At 48.0% G+C, this 15,710-nt stretch overlaps 1 protein-coding gene across 3 annotated transcripts in view; it reads right to left on the bottom strand.

Moving 5' to 3' along the window:
• The window catches only part of COL4A6 (collagen type IV alpha 6 chain), a 457,507-nt gene that overhangs the window by 24,770 nt on the left and 417,027 nt on the right, over nt 1-15,710 (bottom strand). For all 3 annotated transcript variants that reach the window (XM_033945312.1, XM_033945314.1, XM_033945315.1), the window contains 2 exons: nt 12,624-12,740; nt 10,731-10,892 (listed from right to left, as the gene is read on the bottom strand). In XM_033945312.1, coding sequence (XP_033801203.1) covers nt 10,731-10,892; nt 12,624-12,740 — 279 coding nt within the window. The remainder of the gene's footprint in view (nt 1-10,730; nt 10,893-12,623; nt 12,741-15,710) is intronic.

The following is a 15,710-nucleotide window of genomic DNA, read 5'->3' as shown; positions in this document are numbered from 1 at the left end:
CGCTCTCTGGAAGCGCATTGGCTAAGGCTCTTAACATTTGCATCTCCTCTTCCTATAGGCTAAGGCTCTTTGCACCTGCATTGTGATGTCATAGAGCTTTATGGTTATAGAAACCTAGAAACATGATGGCAGATAAAGGCCAAATGGTCCATCCACAGCATCCACTACCTCCTCCTCTCCCAGAAGAACATAAGCAATGCCTCCGCTGGGTTAGACCTGAGGTCCATCTTGCCCAGCAGTCCGCTCATGCGGCGGCCCAACAGGTCCAGGACCTGTGCAATGATCCTCTATCTATACCCCTCTATCCCCTTTTCCAGCAGGAAATTGTCCAGTCCTTTCTTGAACCCCAGTACCGTACTCTGCCCTATTACGCCCTCTGGAAGCGCATTGGCTAAGGCTCTTAACATTTGCATCTCCTCTTCCTATAGGCTAAGGCTCTTTGCACCTGCATTGTGATGTCATAGAGCTTTATGGTTATAGAAACCTAGAAACATGATGGCAGATAAAGGCCAAATGGTCCATCCACAGCATCCACTACCTCCTCCTCTCCCAGAAGAACATAAGCAATGCCTCCGCTGGGTTAGACCTGAGGTCCATCTTGCCCAGCAGTCCGCTCATGCGGCGGCCCAACAGGTCCAGGACCTGTGCAATGATCCTCTATCTATACCCCTCTATCCCCTTTTCCAGCAGGAAATTGTCCAATCCTTTCTTGAACCCCAGTACCGTACTCTGCCCTATTACGCTCTCTGGAAGCGCATTGGCTAAGGCTCTTAACATTTGCATCTCCTCTTCCTATAGGCTAAGGCTCTTTGCACCTGCATTGTGATGTCATAGAGCTTTATGGTTATAGAAACCTAGAAACATGATGGCAGATAAAGGCCAAATGGTCCATCCACAGCATCCACTACCTCCTCCTCTCCCAGAAGAACATAAGCAATGCCTCCGCTGGGTTAGACCTGAGGTCCATCGTGCCCAGCAGTCCGCTCACGCGGCGGCCCAACAGGTCCAGGACCTGTGCAATGATCCTCTATCTATACCCCTCTATCCCCTTTTCCAGCAGGAAATTGTCCAGTCCTTTCTTGAACCCCAGTACCGTACTCTGCCCTATTACGCCCTCTGGAAGCGCATTGGCTAAGGCTCTTAACATTTGCATCTCCTCTTCCTATAGGCTAAGGCTCTTTGCACCTGCATTGTGATGTCATAGAGCTTTATGGTTATAGAAACCTAGAAACATGATGGCAGATAAAGGCCAAATGGTCCATCCACAGCATCCACTACCTCCTCCTCTCCCAGAAGAACATAAGCAATGCCTCCGCTGGGTTAGACCTGAGGTCCATCGTGCCCAGCAGTCCGCTCACGCGGCGGCCCAACAGGTCCAGGACCTGTGCAATGATCCTCTATCTATACCCCTCTATCCCCTTTTCCAGCAGGAAATTGTCCAGTCCTTTCTTGAACCCCAGTACCGTACTCTGCCCTATTACGCCCTCTGGAAGCGCATTCCAGGTGTCCACCAATGTTGATATTGTTTCTTCTTTTTTTTAATCTTTATTTATTATAATTTGAAAAATTATGCAAGCATCACAACTTGAGCAGGAAAAATGAAAGAAGACAATTGACAATCTCAGAATTAACTAAGGGCTCCTTTTACTAAGGTGCGCTGGCGTTTTTAGCGCACGCTGGAAATTACCACGTGTTACGTGGCTAGAACTAACGCCAGCTCAATGCCGGCGTTAAGGTCTAGCGCGCAATGTAGCGTGCACTATTCCGCGTGTTAAAGCCCTAACGCAGCTTAGTAGCTTATATAGGAAACAAATTATTTTTTCTTCTTAGACTTAAAAAAACAAACAAACCATGGGACAAAAAGAAAGGAATGGAATAACTGAAAGGCTTAACGGTGGCTCCTAATGTCTATATTACATCCTTTTAACCTCTGGAGATCTTCTTTAAGGGCTCCTTTTATCAGGCCGCGCTAGCGGGGTTAACACGCGTGACTTTTCGTTACGCGTCAACCCCCGCGCTGGCCAAAAGCTACCACCTGCTCAAGAGGAGGCGGTAGCGGCTAGCGCGCCCGGCGGTTTAGCACGCGTTAAACCGCTAGCGCGGCTTAGTAAAAGCAGCCCTAAGTCTAGAAAAGTCCGCAGATGGTCAGTAACAAAAAAAGTATATTTTGTCCCTGCATACTTAATGAGGCACTTGCATAGATACATTAATTGAAAGGTGGCCCCAATCTCCTTTGTTTCTTGCCTCATTACTAAGAAAAGTTTTCTTCACATCAGGGAATATCCATCGTCGCTGCCCAAAAAAGGGAATTTGCAATTTTCGAAAGTAAAACTTCAAAACGGAATTTAAATCTTGCCGAAAAATGAAGGAAACAAGCAGAGTAGCTCTTCCTTCGACTGCCGATAACGTTGTTGAGTGCAAAATCTCTGAAACGTTTCCCAAGTCCATCGCAGTTTGAACTTGCTGTATTTCATTCTCATTTTCTGGATCACTCCCTGGCTTTTTTGTGCCCAGAGGTAGGTAATAAATCTTATTTAAAGGAGGAGGTATAGCCTCGGGAGTGTAACCAAGATTTTGTGTCGAATATTTTCTAAACAATTCTACTGCTGAAATTTCCGGTGTTCTTGGGAGGTTTAACAAACGCAGATTGAGCCTCCTGTTGAAATTTTCTAACTGTTGCCCATAAAGCACAGTTACTTACCGTAACAGGTGTTATCCAGGGACAGCAGGCAGATATTCTTAACGCATGGGTGACGTCACCGACGGAGCCCCGGTACGGACCTTTTTAACTAGAAAGTTCTAGTTGGCCGCACCGCACATGCGCAAGTGCCTTCCCGCCCGACGGAGGAGAGCATGGTCCCCAGTTAAGATAAGCCAGCTAAGAAGCCAACCCGGGGAGGAGGGTGGGACGTAAGAATATCTGCCTGCTGTCCCTGGATAACACCTGTTACGGTAAGTAACTGTGCTTTATCCCAGGACAAGCAGGCAGCATATTCTTAACGCATGGGTGACCTCCAAGCTAACAGAGAGGGAGGAGGGATGGTTGGCCATTAGGAAAATAAATTTTGCAACACAGATTGGCCGAAGTGCCCATCCCGTCTGGAGAAGGCATCCAGACAGTAGTGAGTAGTGAACGTGTGAACTGAGGACCAAGTGGCAGCCTTGCAGATTTCCTCGATGGGCATGGACCGGAGGAAAGCCACAGAGGCAGCCATAGCTCTGACCCTGTGGGCCATGACAGCACCTTCCAGTGAAAGACCGGCCCGAGCATAACAGAACGCAATACAGGCGGCAAGCCAGTTGGAAAGCGTCCGTTTAGAGACAGGACGACCTAGATGGTTAGGATCGAAGGTCAGAAAGAGCTGAGGGGACGAGCGGTGAGCCCTGGTACGGTCAAGGTAGTATGCAAGGGCACGCTTACAATCCAGCGTGTGCAACGCCTGTTCCCCAGGATGAGAATGGGGTTTAGGGAAAAAGACAGGCAACACAATGGACTGGTTGAGGTGAAAAGCCGAGACCACCTTGGGAAGGAATTTAGGATAGGTGAAAAATAGTGAACGGTGGATCGGCGACCAGTGCATGCATCTCACTAACCCTCCTGGCAGAGGTGATGGCAATGAGGAAAAGCACCTTCCATGTTAGAAGTTTGAGCGAAGTTGTGGCAAGAGGCTCAAAAGGAGGTTTCATGAGGGCAGATAAGACCACATTCAGGTCCCAGACGACAGGAGGAGGCTTCAGAGGTGGTTTGACATTGAAGAGGCCTCTCATGAACCGGGAAACCAGTGGATGAGCCGTGAGAGGTTTTCCGAGGATAGGCTCATGAAACGCAGTGATGGCACTAAGGTGGACTCTGATTGAGGTAGACTTGAGGCCAGCGTCGGACAGGGAAAGCAAATAGTCCAGTACAGTTTCCACCGCCAAAGAGGTGGGATCGTGATGATGCAGTAGTCACCAAGAGGAGAACCTGGTCCACTTCTGATGGTAGCATTGAAGGGTGGCCGGTTTCCTAGAGGCATCCAAAATGCGACGGACGGGCTGAGACAGATTCTCTGGAGAGGTTAGCCCGAGAGAAACCAAGCTGTCAGGTGGAGCGAAGACAGATTGGGATGTAGTAGAGACTGATGCTGCTGCGTAAGTAGAGTAGGAAACACAGGAAGAGGAATGGGCTCCCTGGAGCTGAGCTGAAGCAGGAGGGAGAACCAGTGTTAGCGAGGCCACCAAGGAGCGATGAGAATCATGGTGGCCCTGTCCCTGCGGAGTTTGGATAACGTCCGCAACATCAGAGGTAGAGGAGGAAAGGCAGAGAGGAACCGATCCTTTCAGTCGAGCAGGAATGCGTCTGGGGTCAGACGATGAGGAGAGAAGAGTCTGGAACAGAACTGGGGCAGTTGATGGTTGTGAGGAGCTGCAAAGAGGTCCACCTGCGGAGTGCCCCAGCGAGCAAAGATGGAGTAGAGTGTTGGAGGGTCCAGAGTCCACTCGTGAGGCTGAAGGATGCGGCTGAGATTGTCGGCCAGGGAGTTCTGTTCGCCCTGGATATATACAGCCTTGAGGAAGAGACTGTGGGCCGTGGCCCAGGTCCATATTCGGATGGCCTCCTGACAGAGGAGGGGAGATCCGGTGCCGCCTTGCTTGTTTATGTAGTACATGGCGACTTGATTGTCTGTGCACAGGAGAAGAACCTGAGGGTAGAGAAGGTGCTGGAAGGCCTTGAGAGCATAGAACATGGCTCTGAGTTCCAGGAAATTGATGTGATGTTGACGCTCCTGAAGGGTCCAGAGTCCCTGGGTGCGTAGATCTCCCAGGTGAGCGCCCCACGCATAGGGGGAGGCATCCGTGGTTATGATCATGGAGTGAGGGGGTAGATGGAAGAGTAGACCCCTGGAAAGATTGGAGGAGTTCAACCACCATTGAAGAGATTGCTGAAGAGACGATGTCACAGAGATGGGATGAGAAAGAGGATCCGTGGTCTGCGACCATTGGTTGGCTAGAGTCCACTGAGGTGTCCTGAGGTGGAGTCGAGCCAGAGGAAGTACATGGACCGTCGAGGCCATGTGGCCCAAGAGGACCATCATCTGTCGAGCTGGGATGGTTTGATGAAGGAGCACCTGACGACAGAGGAGGAGCAGGGTCCGGTGACGGTCGGAGGGGAGAAACGCCCTCATCAGAGTGGTGTTGAGAACTGCTCCGATGAACTGAAGTCGCTGAGTGGGAAGCAGATGCGACTTGGGGTAGTTGATCTCGAAACCCAAGAGATAGAGGAACGAGATGGTGTGATGAGTGGCTTGTAGTACAAGCGGAGACGTAGGTGCTTTCACCAGCCAATCGTCCAAGTAGGGGAACACCTGGAGGTTGTGAGACCTGAGGAAGGCTGCCACCACAATAAGGCACTTGGTGAACACCCTGGGCGATGATGCGAGGCCAAAGGGTAGTACCTTGTACTGATAGTGGCGGTGCTGAACCTGAAAGCGGAGGTAGCGCCGTGAATTCAGATTGATGGGGATGTGAGTGTAGGCCTCTTTGAGGTCCAGGGAACATAGCCAGTCGTGTTGAGAGAGAAGAGGGTAAAGCGTGGCCAGGGAGAGCATTCTGAACTTCTCTTTGACCAAACACTTGTTGAGGTCCCTGAGATCGAGGATGGGACGGAGGTCTCCTGTCTTCTTGGGAACCAGGAAGTAGCGGGAGTAGAATCCCTGACCCCTTTGGTCCGGAGGTACCTCTTTGATGGCATTGAGAAGAAGGAGGGATTGAACCTCCCTTAGGAGGACGGGGTTTGGGAGGAGTGAGAAGCAGACTCTACGGGAGGATTGTCTGGTGGAAGAGTCTGGAAGTGGAGAGAGTAGCCGTGACGAATGATGTTGAGGACCCATTGGTCTGATGTGATGACCTCCCAACGGCTTAGGAAAAGTTGGAGGCGACCTCCGATCGGCTGAGGAAGAGGCAATGAGGTTGGGAGACTGGCTATGCCCTGGAGAAAAGAGTCAAAAGGGCTGAGATGGTTTTGACGGAGGCAGAGGCTTGGCAGGTTGGTGAGATTGAGAGCGAGCCTGAGTTTGATGTTGTTGCCGAGGTCGGTGCGGCTGCTGTTGAGGCGGGTTGAGAGGTCTGGCCGAGAACCTGCGCTGGTAGGAAGACTGTTGCCTGTAGGTGCGAGCAGGTGGAGTCTTCTTTTTAGGTTTGATCAGAGTGTCCCACCTGGTCTCATGTGCGGAGAGTTTTTGGGTTGTGGAGTCCAGGGACTCTCCGACGAGTTCATCACCCAGACAAGGTGCGTTTGCCAAGCGGTCCTGGTGGTTAATGTCTAGGTCAGAGACTCTCAGCCATGTCAAACGGCGCATAGCCACCGCCATGGCAGAAGCGCGAGAGGTCAGCTCAAATGAGTCGTAGATGGAGCGAACCATGAATTTCCTGAGTTGGAGGAGGCTGGAAATATGCTGTTGGAAAAGCGGGACCTTACGTTCAGGAAGATATTTCTGTAAGGAGGAGAGCTGTTGCACCAGATGCTTCATGTAGAAGGAGAAGTGGAAGGTGTAGTTGTTGGCTCTATTGGCTAACATGGCATTTTGGAAAAGGCGCTTACCAAATTTATCCATGGTTTTACCCTCTCTGCCAGGAGGGGTGGAGGCATAAACATTGGAACCCTGAGATTTTTTCAAAGTGGATTCCACCAGGAGGGACTCGTGGGGCAATTGAGACTTGTCAAAACCTGGGATTGGAATAACCCGGTACAAGCTGTCAAACTTACGAGGGGCTCCAGGAACCGTGAGGGGAGCCTCCCAGTTTTTATAGAAAGTTTCCCGTAAGATGTCGTGGACGGGCAACTTCAGGAATTCTTTGGGAGGTTGCTCAAAGTCTAGGGCATCGAGAAAAGCTTGAGACTTTTTAGAGTCGGACTCCAAGGGAATGGAAAGAGCTGCTGACATCTCCCTAAGAAATTTGGAGAAAGAGGATTGCTCTGGTTTTGAGACAGTATCGGTCATGGAGGGTTCTTCCTCGGTTGATGAAGCGTCCTCCTCGGTACCGTGAGGGGAGTCTTCCCACAAGTCCGGGTCCCTAACGTCGGGGTGCGTACGTTTGGACATCGGTGTGGAGGGCTCGGCATGGCGGGTCTTTGAGAGAGATTTGCCTGAGCGTACCGAGGCGGTACTGGGTGAGGAAGACCGATGCCATTCCTGTGACCGGACAGGGGCGGAAGCCGCACGGGTATGTACTGTAGATGTTTCTGCCAAGAGCACCGGCATGGAAGTATTAAGCGGTACCGAGGGGGTCGATACCGATGGAACGGTGTGGGGCTCGGACCGGTCCCGTACCGGAAGGTGCGGTGCCAGCGACGCCGGCAACAGTTGTTGGAGCTGTTGTTGCAGCTGCTCCTGTAACTGTGTTTGGAGTATGGCCGCAATGCGGTCGTCCAGGGGAGGCACCGGTACCACTTTTTTCTTCTTCGGTACCATAGGTGCCGCTCTACGCTCCGGCGATGAGGAGGCCGATGATGAGGCATTCACCGAGATTGGAGCGGAGCGTTTGCGGGGTCGGTGCGGGGTCGGTGCGGTGCCGGGAGGGCCGGTGTCGCAACCGTGGCAGGAGGGCGCTCAAGGGAAGAGGGAGGCTTCTTAGCCGGCTTACCTGGGCCCAACGACCCCGAGGAAGGATCCGGTGGTGTCGATGTCATCGGTGCTGACTTTTGCGGTGCCGTCGACGTCGTAGCCGGTTCCATGGTAGATCCGGTACCAAACAAAATATTTTGCTGGATCTGCCGATTTTTCAAAGTACGCTTTTTAAGCGTAGCACAGCGGGTGCAGGTGTCAGCCCGATGCTCTGGACCCAAGCACTGGAGGCACCAATTGTGTGGGTCGGTGAGGGAGATCGGGCGTGCACACCGCTGGCACTTCTTAAAACCCGGTTGAGGGGGCATGAAGGGAAACACGGCCTCTGCAAAATTGAATCCGGAGGCCTGTATGGTGGCAACAGGCCCCGCCGGGGCCGGCCTGAAAAAATAAAGAAAACTCGATGAGTTTTTTTTTTTTTTTAAAACAAAATAAAGGGAATCCGAAAAGAAAAAAAAGGAAAAAATTTAGAAAATACGCGAGCGGGAAGGCAAAAATTAGTTTTTCAACGGCCGTTGAAAACACATGCGTCTTCTTCGCTCCGCGGAAACGAAGAAACTGGGGACCACGCTCTCCTCCGTCGGGCGGGAAGGCACTCGCGCATGCGTGGTGCGGCCAACTAGAACTTTCTAGTTAAAAAGGTCCGTACCGGGGCTCCGTCGGTGACGTCACCCATGCATTAAGAATATGCTGCCTGCTTGTCCTGGGATAATTTGGGGCACAGTAATTTATTTAAACTGGTTTGAGGCCCGTTGACATTACTTCACTATAGTAGGTTTTTGATTATATGTCAATTTTCGTACACATCTGGGGAAGGGTGGGAGTGGGGGAGGGGGCTATTACTGTCCTAATTTTGACCTTTGAGTATTTGGGTGGGTGGGAGGAGGATGTGAAGATAGTATTAATCTGAATAGGGTAAGGTTATTGGAAAGGTCTATGTTTCTGTGTTTTATTGATTAAGCTTTGGGTGGGTGGGGGAGGGGGATAAAATGATTGGTTTTGTACATTTGTAAGTTGTGCTTTTATTGACTTACTAGTATTTAAGCTTGTTACATTAACAGGTGCTAGTAAAGCCTCCTTCCCTCACATGTCCCCTATTTTCAGCCCCAGCTCCAAACCCATTTTTCCCTCCCCCTCCAGCCCCCTTCTCCCATCTTTTCATTAGGAAGGAGCAAAACCAGTTTAGAACTGTTCCACCCACCCCACCCAGTGTATAACTTCAAAGAAAAGCACTGCGCCGCGCTGTTGCTGGCCTCGGCATCTTCTGTCCACTGCAGCCAGCCCTAGTGGAAACAGGAAGTTGTCAGAGGGTGGGCCACAGTGGAGAAAAGACAGCGAGGCCAGCGGCAGCATGGCGCTGCGCTTTTCTTTGAAGTTAAACGCGGTGGGCGGGTGAGCAGGCGAGGGGGAGAAGTAGATGCCAGCAGGTGCGCCTGTGCCCCCCCCCCTCGTTCCGATGCCTATGGAGGTTTCTCTGGCGGTGAATGAGGGTGGAAGGGGGGAGTCGCCGGCGTGTTTCCTGCCTCCGTGTGAATTAGACACGGAGGGACCCAGCACACTGTCAGGAAATGTGCTGTCCTAAGTGCACATGCGCGCTTAGGATTTTATTATAGAGGATTTTATGTTATATATTTGTGTCTTACATTATTGACGTTTGGAAAATCAATAAAAAAAATTTTTTTAAGTCTATCTTCAATCAAAGTATCTACTGCAGATTTTAAAGTTGTTATATCTTCATTTACTGCTGCAAATTTAACTTCAGTACACTTCCCCCTCCCCATTCGCGGTTCCTGCACTCGCGGTTTCATATAATCACAATTTTTTCTGGGGAGGGGGAAAATTAAAAAAAACAGTCTTCATGTAAAAAAAAATCCATCTTTTTTCCTCCCTGCCGCCTTCCCGGCCTTACCTGGTGGTCTAGAGGGCTTTCGGGACAGGAGCGATCTTCCTACGCTCCTGCCCCATGCAGATCGCCATGAGGAAATGGCTGCTGGGAGTTCCTGTAGTCTCCCGAGACTACGTCGGGAACTCCCTACTGCCATTTCCTGATGGCGATCTGCACGGGGCAGGAGCGTAGGAAGATCGCTCCTGCCCCGAAAGCCCTCTAGACCACCAGGTAAGGCCGGGAAGGCGGCAGGGAGGTGGGGGTGGGTCAGAGCCGGATATTCACGGTTTTTCGCCATTTGCGGTCCGGCTCTGCCCGTATCCCCCGCGAATAACGAGGGAGAAGTGTATCATATTCTGAGTCTTCAACAGTCTTAGCTAAAGAGTCTACTTTCCTAATCATCATTTCTTTTCTTCTATATATTAGCACATTTTTTTCGTCCTATTGTCTTTTCTTATATACGAGCACCAAACCCCCACCTTTGATATTTAATCGATGTCTATGGGCTCCTTTTACTAAGGTGAGCTAGCATTTTTAGCGCACACACCGGATTAACACGTGCTACCCGAAAAACTACTGCCTGCTCAAGAGGACGTGATAGCAGCTAGCGCTATTCCACGCGTTATTCCACGCGTTAAGGCCCTAACGAACCTTAGTAAAAGGAGCCCTATGTGATTTCTCTTTTTCACACTCTTTGGACTTGTTTTGTCTGTTTACGTGGTGGGTTTTTTCCCTTGGTTTTTTTTTGTGTAATTATTACTGCTGACACACAGCAAGCTCTGCACTTTTCCCTGCTACTTCTGGAGAGGTAAAATGTAGGAAAATGGCCACAAATGAAGATTTTGTTTTGGGACCGGTCAGAAAAGTAAATGGGGGGTCCATGGATGGGGGCCCACAAATGTACTGTATGTCTGTTCATGTCCCAATATAGGGCTCCTTTTACAAAGCCGCGCTAAGGGCCTTAACGCGCGGAATGGCACGCGCCAAATTGCCGCGCGTGCTAGCCGCTGCCTCCTCCTTTTGAGCAGGCGGTAGATTTTCAGCTAGCGTGCGCTAGTCTGGTGCAAGCGCTAAAACGCTTAGCGCACCTTCGTAAAAGGAGCCCATAGTGTTAATCTGGCCCTGACTGTACCCAGGCAACTTGCGATCAACCATTTGCATGGCTTGGTTTAAAAAGCGCTGAATCTGAGAAATTAACAATGATGTACAAAAGAGAAAGAAATCAGAAAAAAAAATTGTACCTTTTAATCCTGGGGCTCCAAGAATTCCAGAAGAACCAGGAAATCCAGTGTCTCCTTTCTGACCTGGTGTACCTGGGATACCAGGGAAGCCTGAGTCACCAGTATCACCTTGGTCTGTGGCTGGTCCTGGAGGACCACGTGGGCCTGGAGGACCAGGAGGGCCTAGACATACAACAAGAAAGATGTCTCTACAAAACATCAGAATACTTCCATGTGTGATAGTTTCCAAGTTTATTTAATCTTTCATATACCGTTTATCAAAAACATACCTAAACGGTTTACAATTATCAAAATATTATAAAAAATAAAAAAAAAAAGTTAAAAATAAGAAATAGAGAGGATGACAAAACATGCAGATTTACTGGTACCAAAAAGGTTAAATGGGAATGGATAAGAGATTAAATACAATGAGAAAATAAAATCATAGAAGGGAGGGAAGAGAGGGAGGGGCTTAGTACACTAGGGTAGGGTAGGGGTCGCTTCAAAAGAAGCGTTTCAATTCAGTAATGCCGACTGCATAGAAGCTGTTAGGGATTTTATTGAAAAGAAGAAAGTCTAAGATTTTTCCCATGTGGGATGGTGATGCCCCCCCTATAACCCATCAAGATTTCCTCCCCGTCCTCCGCAGCAGCTTCACCAGTGTCACTGCAGCGGGATGGACTCCCTCCCTGATGAATTCTGCCCTCTGCCAGAAGAGAAAATGGCCTCTTCCCTGCCCTCCCCGCTTCCTCCCTGTCATCCCCCAGAAGATAAAATGACCCTCCTCCCTGCACTGACGAGTAACAGCCCACATCCCACGATGAACTCTGCAGGACGGGGCCGAAGATTTCATCGCAGTTGCAGTTGCGATGAAATTTCCCGCAATGAATTAGCTGCGATGAATCATCCCATTCTGCTCTAAATCTGCCTCTGTTGTCCCTCGCACAAGGTTTTGGAGCCCAGTGAAACTAGGCGTATCAATGTAGGCACATGGCCAAGCTAAATTTTGATAGAGGCCAATATTGGAGCCTAACTCTCAAATCTAGGAACCTAAACCCTTGGAATATTGGCATGAAAATGTAAATTAGCAAAGCACTTATTTATTTATTGTGATTTATTAACTGCCTTTTCCTGAAGAGATTTACCCAAAGCAGTTTACAATATATCGAATGGTAATCAGATACTCTTAAGTATTTTCCCTCTCTGTCCCGGCAAGCTCACAGTCTAACTGTGGTACCTGGAGCAATGGAGGGAGGCTGGGATCAAATTCACAAGCTCAGGGTGCTGAGACAGCAGCTCTAACCACTAGGCCACCTTCCCCTACGTATACGTATGTTCTTTTCTTTTCACTGTTTTCCAAACCAACATTGCCAACTTTCTTTAGGAAAAAAAAAAAGTAAAATTTATATCACCAGCCACTTGAGGCCTTCACGAATCAGGGAAGGGGGCGTGGAATCATATATATGGTAGATTTAAGCCTGAAACACAGTTTACTGAGATCTGGAGATGGGCAGTGGGTGGCTGTGCAAATAGGCAGTGCATAAAGCAAGTTTTCTTTTAATATGTTTATAAGGTTATGCACTTTAATCCAAAGGTCACAATATAGTTTCAAGTTTCAAGTTTAATTTTATTTGATGTATCGCTTATTACAAACTAAGCGATTAACAAAGTATAACAATCATCGTTGAATTATATATTATTAAACACTAAAGGGGTAAAATAACAGTATTATAGTATTTCTTTAACTAAAAGGAATTTGACACACAAGACAATATTGACAAACTATGACACATATGGAATGAACATGAGGACTTAAAGTTACAAAAATATTTTCCCTCCATCTGACTGAGAATTGCTCCAGGTACGGCTCTGAAACTTTGTTTTTAGATGGATAGCACTGTGTCACTTCCTTACCTGCATATCCATTGACTCCAGGATGTCCATGGTCACCTGGTAGTCCAGGAATAGCTGAAGGAAGCGTGTAACCAGGTGGTCCAGATGGTCCAGGCAATCCCACTACACCAGGAGGCCCTGGAGTGAGAAAAAAAGCCGATAAAACAACATCAAGAACTTTTATATAACCTCAACCAATGAGCTCTGGGCGTTTTTCAATAATTAACACTGGAAGGGATACAAAACAATTCAATTCCAATGCAAAAAAAAACACACGGAGGGTCCTTTTTTGAAAGGATGTTTACGTCCAACTTTGGGCGTTTCCTGCAAAATGTCCAAAGTCGGAGGCGGAGAAATGGCTATTTTCAAACGGGACGTCCAACTGGCGTATGGAACGTGTCCCTGTTATAGCATAGTCTATCAACAGATTAGGCCAGTGATGTACAGTGTCAGCATCTATGAGACAAACTTGGTTCTTTTTGTTACATAGAATTTTTTTGGACCCCAGTTCATTTGCAAAAGTTAGATAGTTCAAAGTCTAATAGATGCTGCCACTGTCATCTTGAAATAGGGACACTGGATCATCTTTTGTTCTATTGTCCTTGATACTCAACTTTTGGAAATTAATATGGGGACAAATTAATTTGATACTGGAATCTTCGATTCCGTTGTCCTATGAGGTGGTAATTTGTAGGACACCTCTGACAATTAAACCTCCATTAGAAAGGTATAAAAGCAGACTCTCTATCATTATGACAGGGATTGCCATGCAAATGATTACCAAGAATTGGAAAAACTGCGATAGGCTTAATTTTTCCTTTTGGTGGGAAACTGAATGTTTATGTTATAGATACGAAAAAATGAATTCAGATATATTGGGTCATAATAAATTATTTAAAACAACATGGGGTCCATTAACAAATTTTGTTAACTCTGATTAGCTGTATAATGCCTTTATTTTCTATTTGATTGGCACGCACATCCAGGGAGGGGGGGGGGAATTATATTTTGCATTCTTTCTTGATTGGATTTAGTGGAAGGGAAGGGGGGAAATATATTTTGTATTGTTATTGATCGAATGTAAGTGCTGTTTATAATACTTGTATGTAAATTCTAATGCAATTTTGTACTTGCCTTGAAAATTAGTAAAGAATTATATTTAAAAAAAAAAAAAAAAAGATTGGGCCAGGGTTACTCAATTTCAGTCCTCGAGGACCACAGGCAGCTCAGGTTTTCAGGATATCCACAATGAATATGCATGAGAGAGAGAGTTGCTCGCACTGTCTCCTTGGTATACGGATAGAAGTAATGATAGGTTTTTTTAGGATGAGGCAGGGAACACTTGACAGGTCATGGACCTGATGGGCCGCCGCGGGTGCGGACCGCTGGGCACAATGGACCTCTGGTCTGATCCCAGTGGAGGCAACTTCTTATGTTCTTATGTTCTAAATCAGTGGTTTTCAACCTTTTTACACCTATGGACCGGCAGAAATAAAAGAATTATTCTGTGGACCGGCATCGGTCTGTGGACCGGCGGTTGAAGAACACGGGGCTAAGTCGTGGGCCAGACCCCGCCCATCTCTACCCAATCTCCACCCCAGACCCTGCCCCCATAATAGTACTAATTGCACCTTGCACTTCCCGTGCCTCATCTGGAAGCCTTCCCTCTGACGTTGCAACGTCAGAGAGAAGGCTTCTGATTCAGGCGCAGGACGCCCGTAGGAGCCGCTGCCCATGGCATTGTGTGCTGAATCAGTTAGGAAAAGGGATAAGGCCGCATCGATCGCACCGTGGACCGGTGGTTGAAGAACACTGTTTTGGGCCTGATGCACGTGCTCGCCCTGTGGACCGGCAGGAAATTTCTGTGGTTCGGCACTGGTCCATGGACCGGTGGTTGAAGAACATGGGGCTAAGTTGTGGGCCAGACCCTGCCCATCTCTACCCAATCCCACCCCAGACCCCGCCCTCATAATAGTACTAATTGCACCTTGCACCTTGCACTTCCCGTTGCAACGTCAGAGAGAAGGCTTCTGGTTCAAGTGCAGGATGCCCGTAGGAGCCACTGCCTGTGGCTTTGTGCACTGAATCAGTTAGGAAGAGGGAGCTGGCTCGAAGATAACACTGCATCGATCGCACTGGCGGTTGAAGAACACTGTTTTGGGCCTGATGCACGTGCTGGCCCTGTGGACCGGCAGGAAATTTCTGTGGACCGGCACTGGTCCATGGACCGGTGGTTGAAGAACACTGTTCTAAATCTCTCTCATGCATAGTCATTCTGAATATCCTGAAAACCTGGCCTGTCTGTGGATCTTGAGGACTGGAATTGAGTAATGCTGGTTTAAGCTAATGGTTCTTAATGTTTTTCCAACTGGGACACACATATGTGATACACTGCAGACATGACCCTCTCGGACCTATGATCTCACACAGTCCAGCAGTTCTTTGAGATCAATGTAAACACGCTCTGGATCCACAAAGTCTTATCTCCCCCCTCCATCAACAGGTGCAGATCAGAGCTAGCACATTTCCACATGGAAGTTACCATCCCAAAAATATTTATAAATATTTAAATTCTCATGTCATCCGATTAACAACAACATAAATCTCACTACCAGGCACATGGTGAAATAATACAAAACCTGAAAATAAATCTTAACTAAGGGCGATAGCGTTTTTAGCGCACGCAGGATTTTAGCGTGTGCTAAACCCGCGCTAGGTGGCTAGAACTAACGCCAGCTCAATGCTGGCGTTAAGGTCTAGCGCGCCCGGCAATTCAGCGCGCGCTAAAACTGCTATCACAGCTTAGTAAAAGGAGCCCTAAGGTTATTTTGGGTTTTTTTAATTTTGAAATTTCAAATAATGTTTACTAAGAAACATAACAGGATATGGAAACATAACAAGCCATTTTACATACTTATTATCATTACAAAATCAGAAATTCCATCTAGCCCTCATTAAAAGAAGAGGTGCACTATTTAATAACAGAAATCTATTTCAAAGGAAAATTAAAGGAAGAAAACATCTTCCTTCTATATAAGCATTTTTCAAATCAGGCTCCTCAATTTGAAAATAGCTATCTCCACCAACAAAATATATAATCCCCCATTA

This window comes from Geotrypetes seraphini, chromosome 5 (genome assembly GCF_902459505.1).
Source record: "Geotrypetes seraphini chromosome 5, aGeoSer1.1, whole genome shotgun sequence".
Lineage (NCBI taxonomy): Eukaryota > Metazoa > Chordata > Amphibia > Gymnophiona > Dermophiidae > Geotrypetes > Geotrypetes seraphini.
Note: the sequence above shows the minus strand (reverse complement) of the source record. Positions and strands in the feature narration are given on the sequence as shown.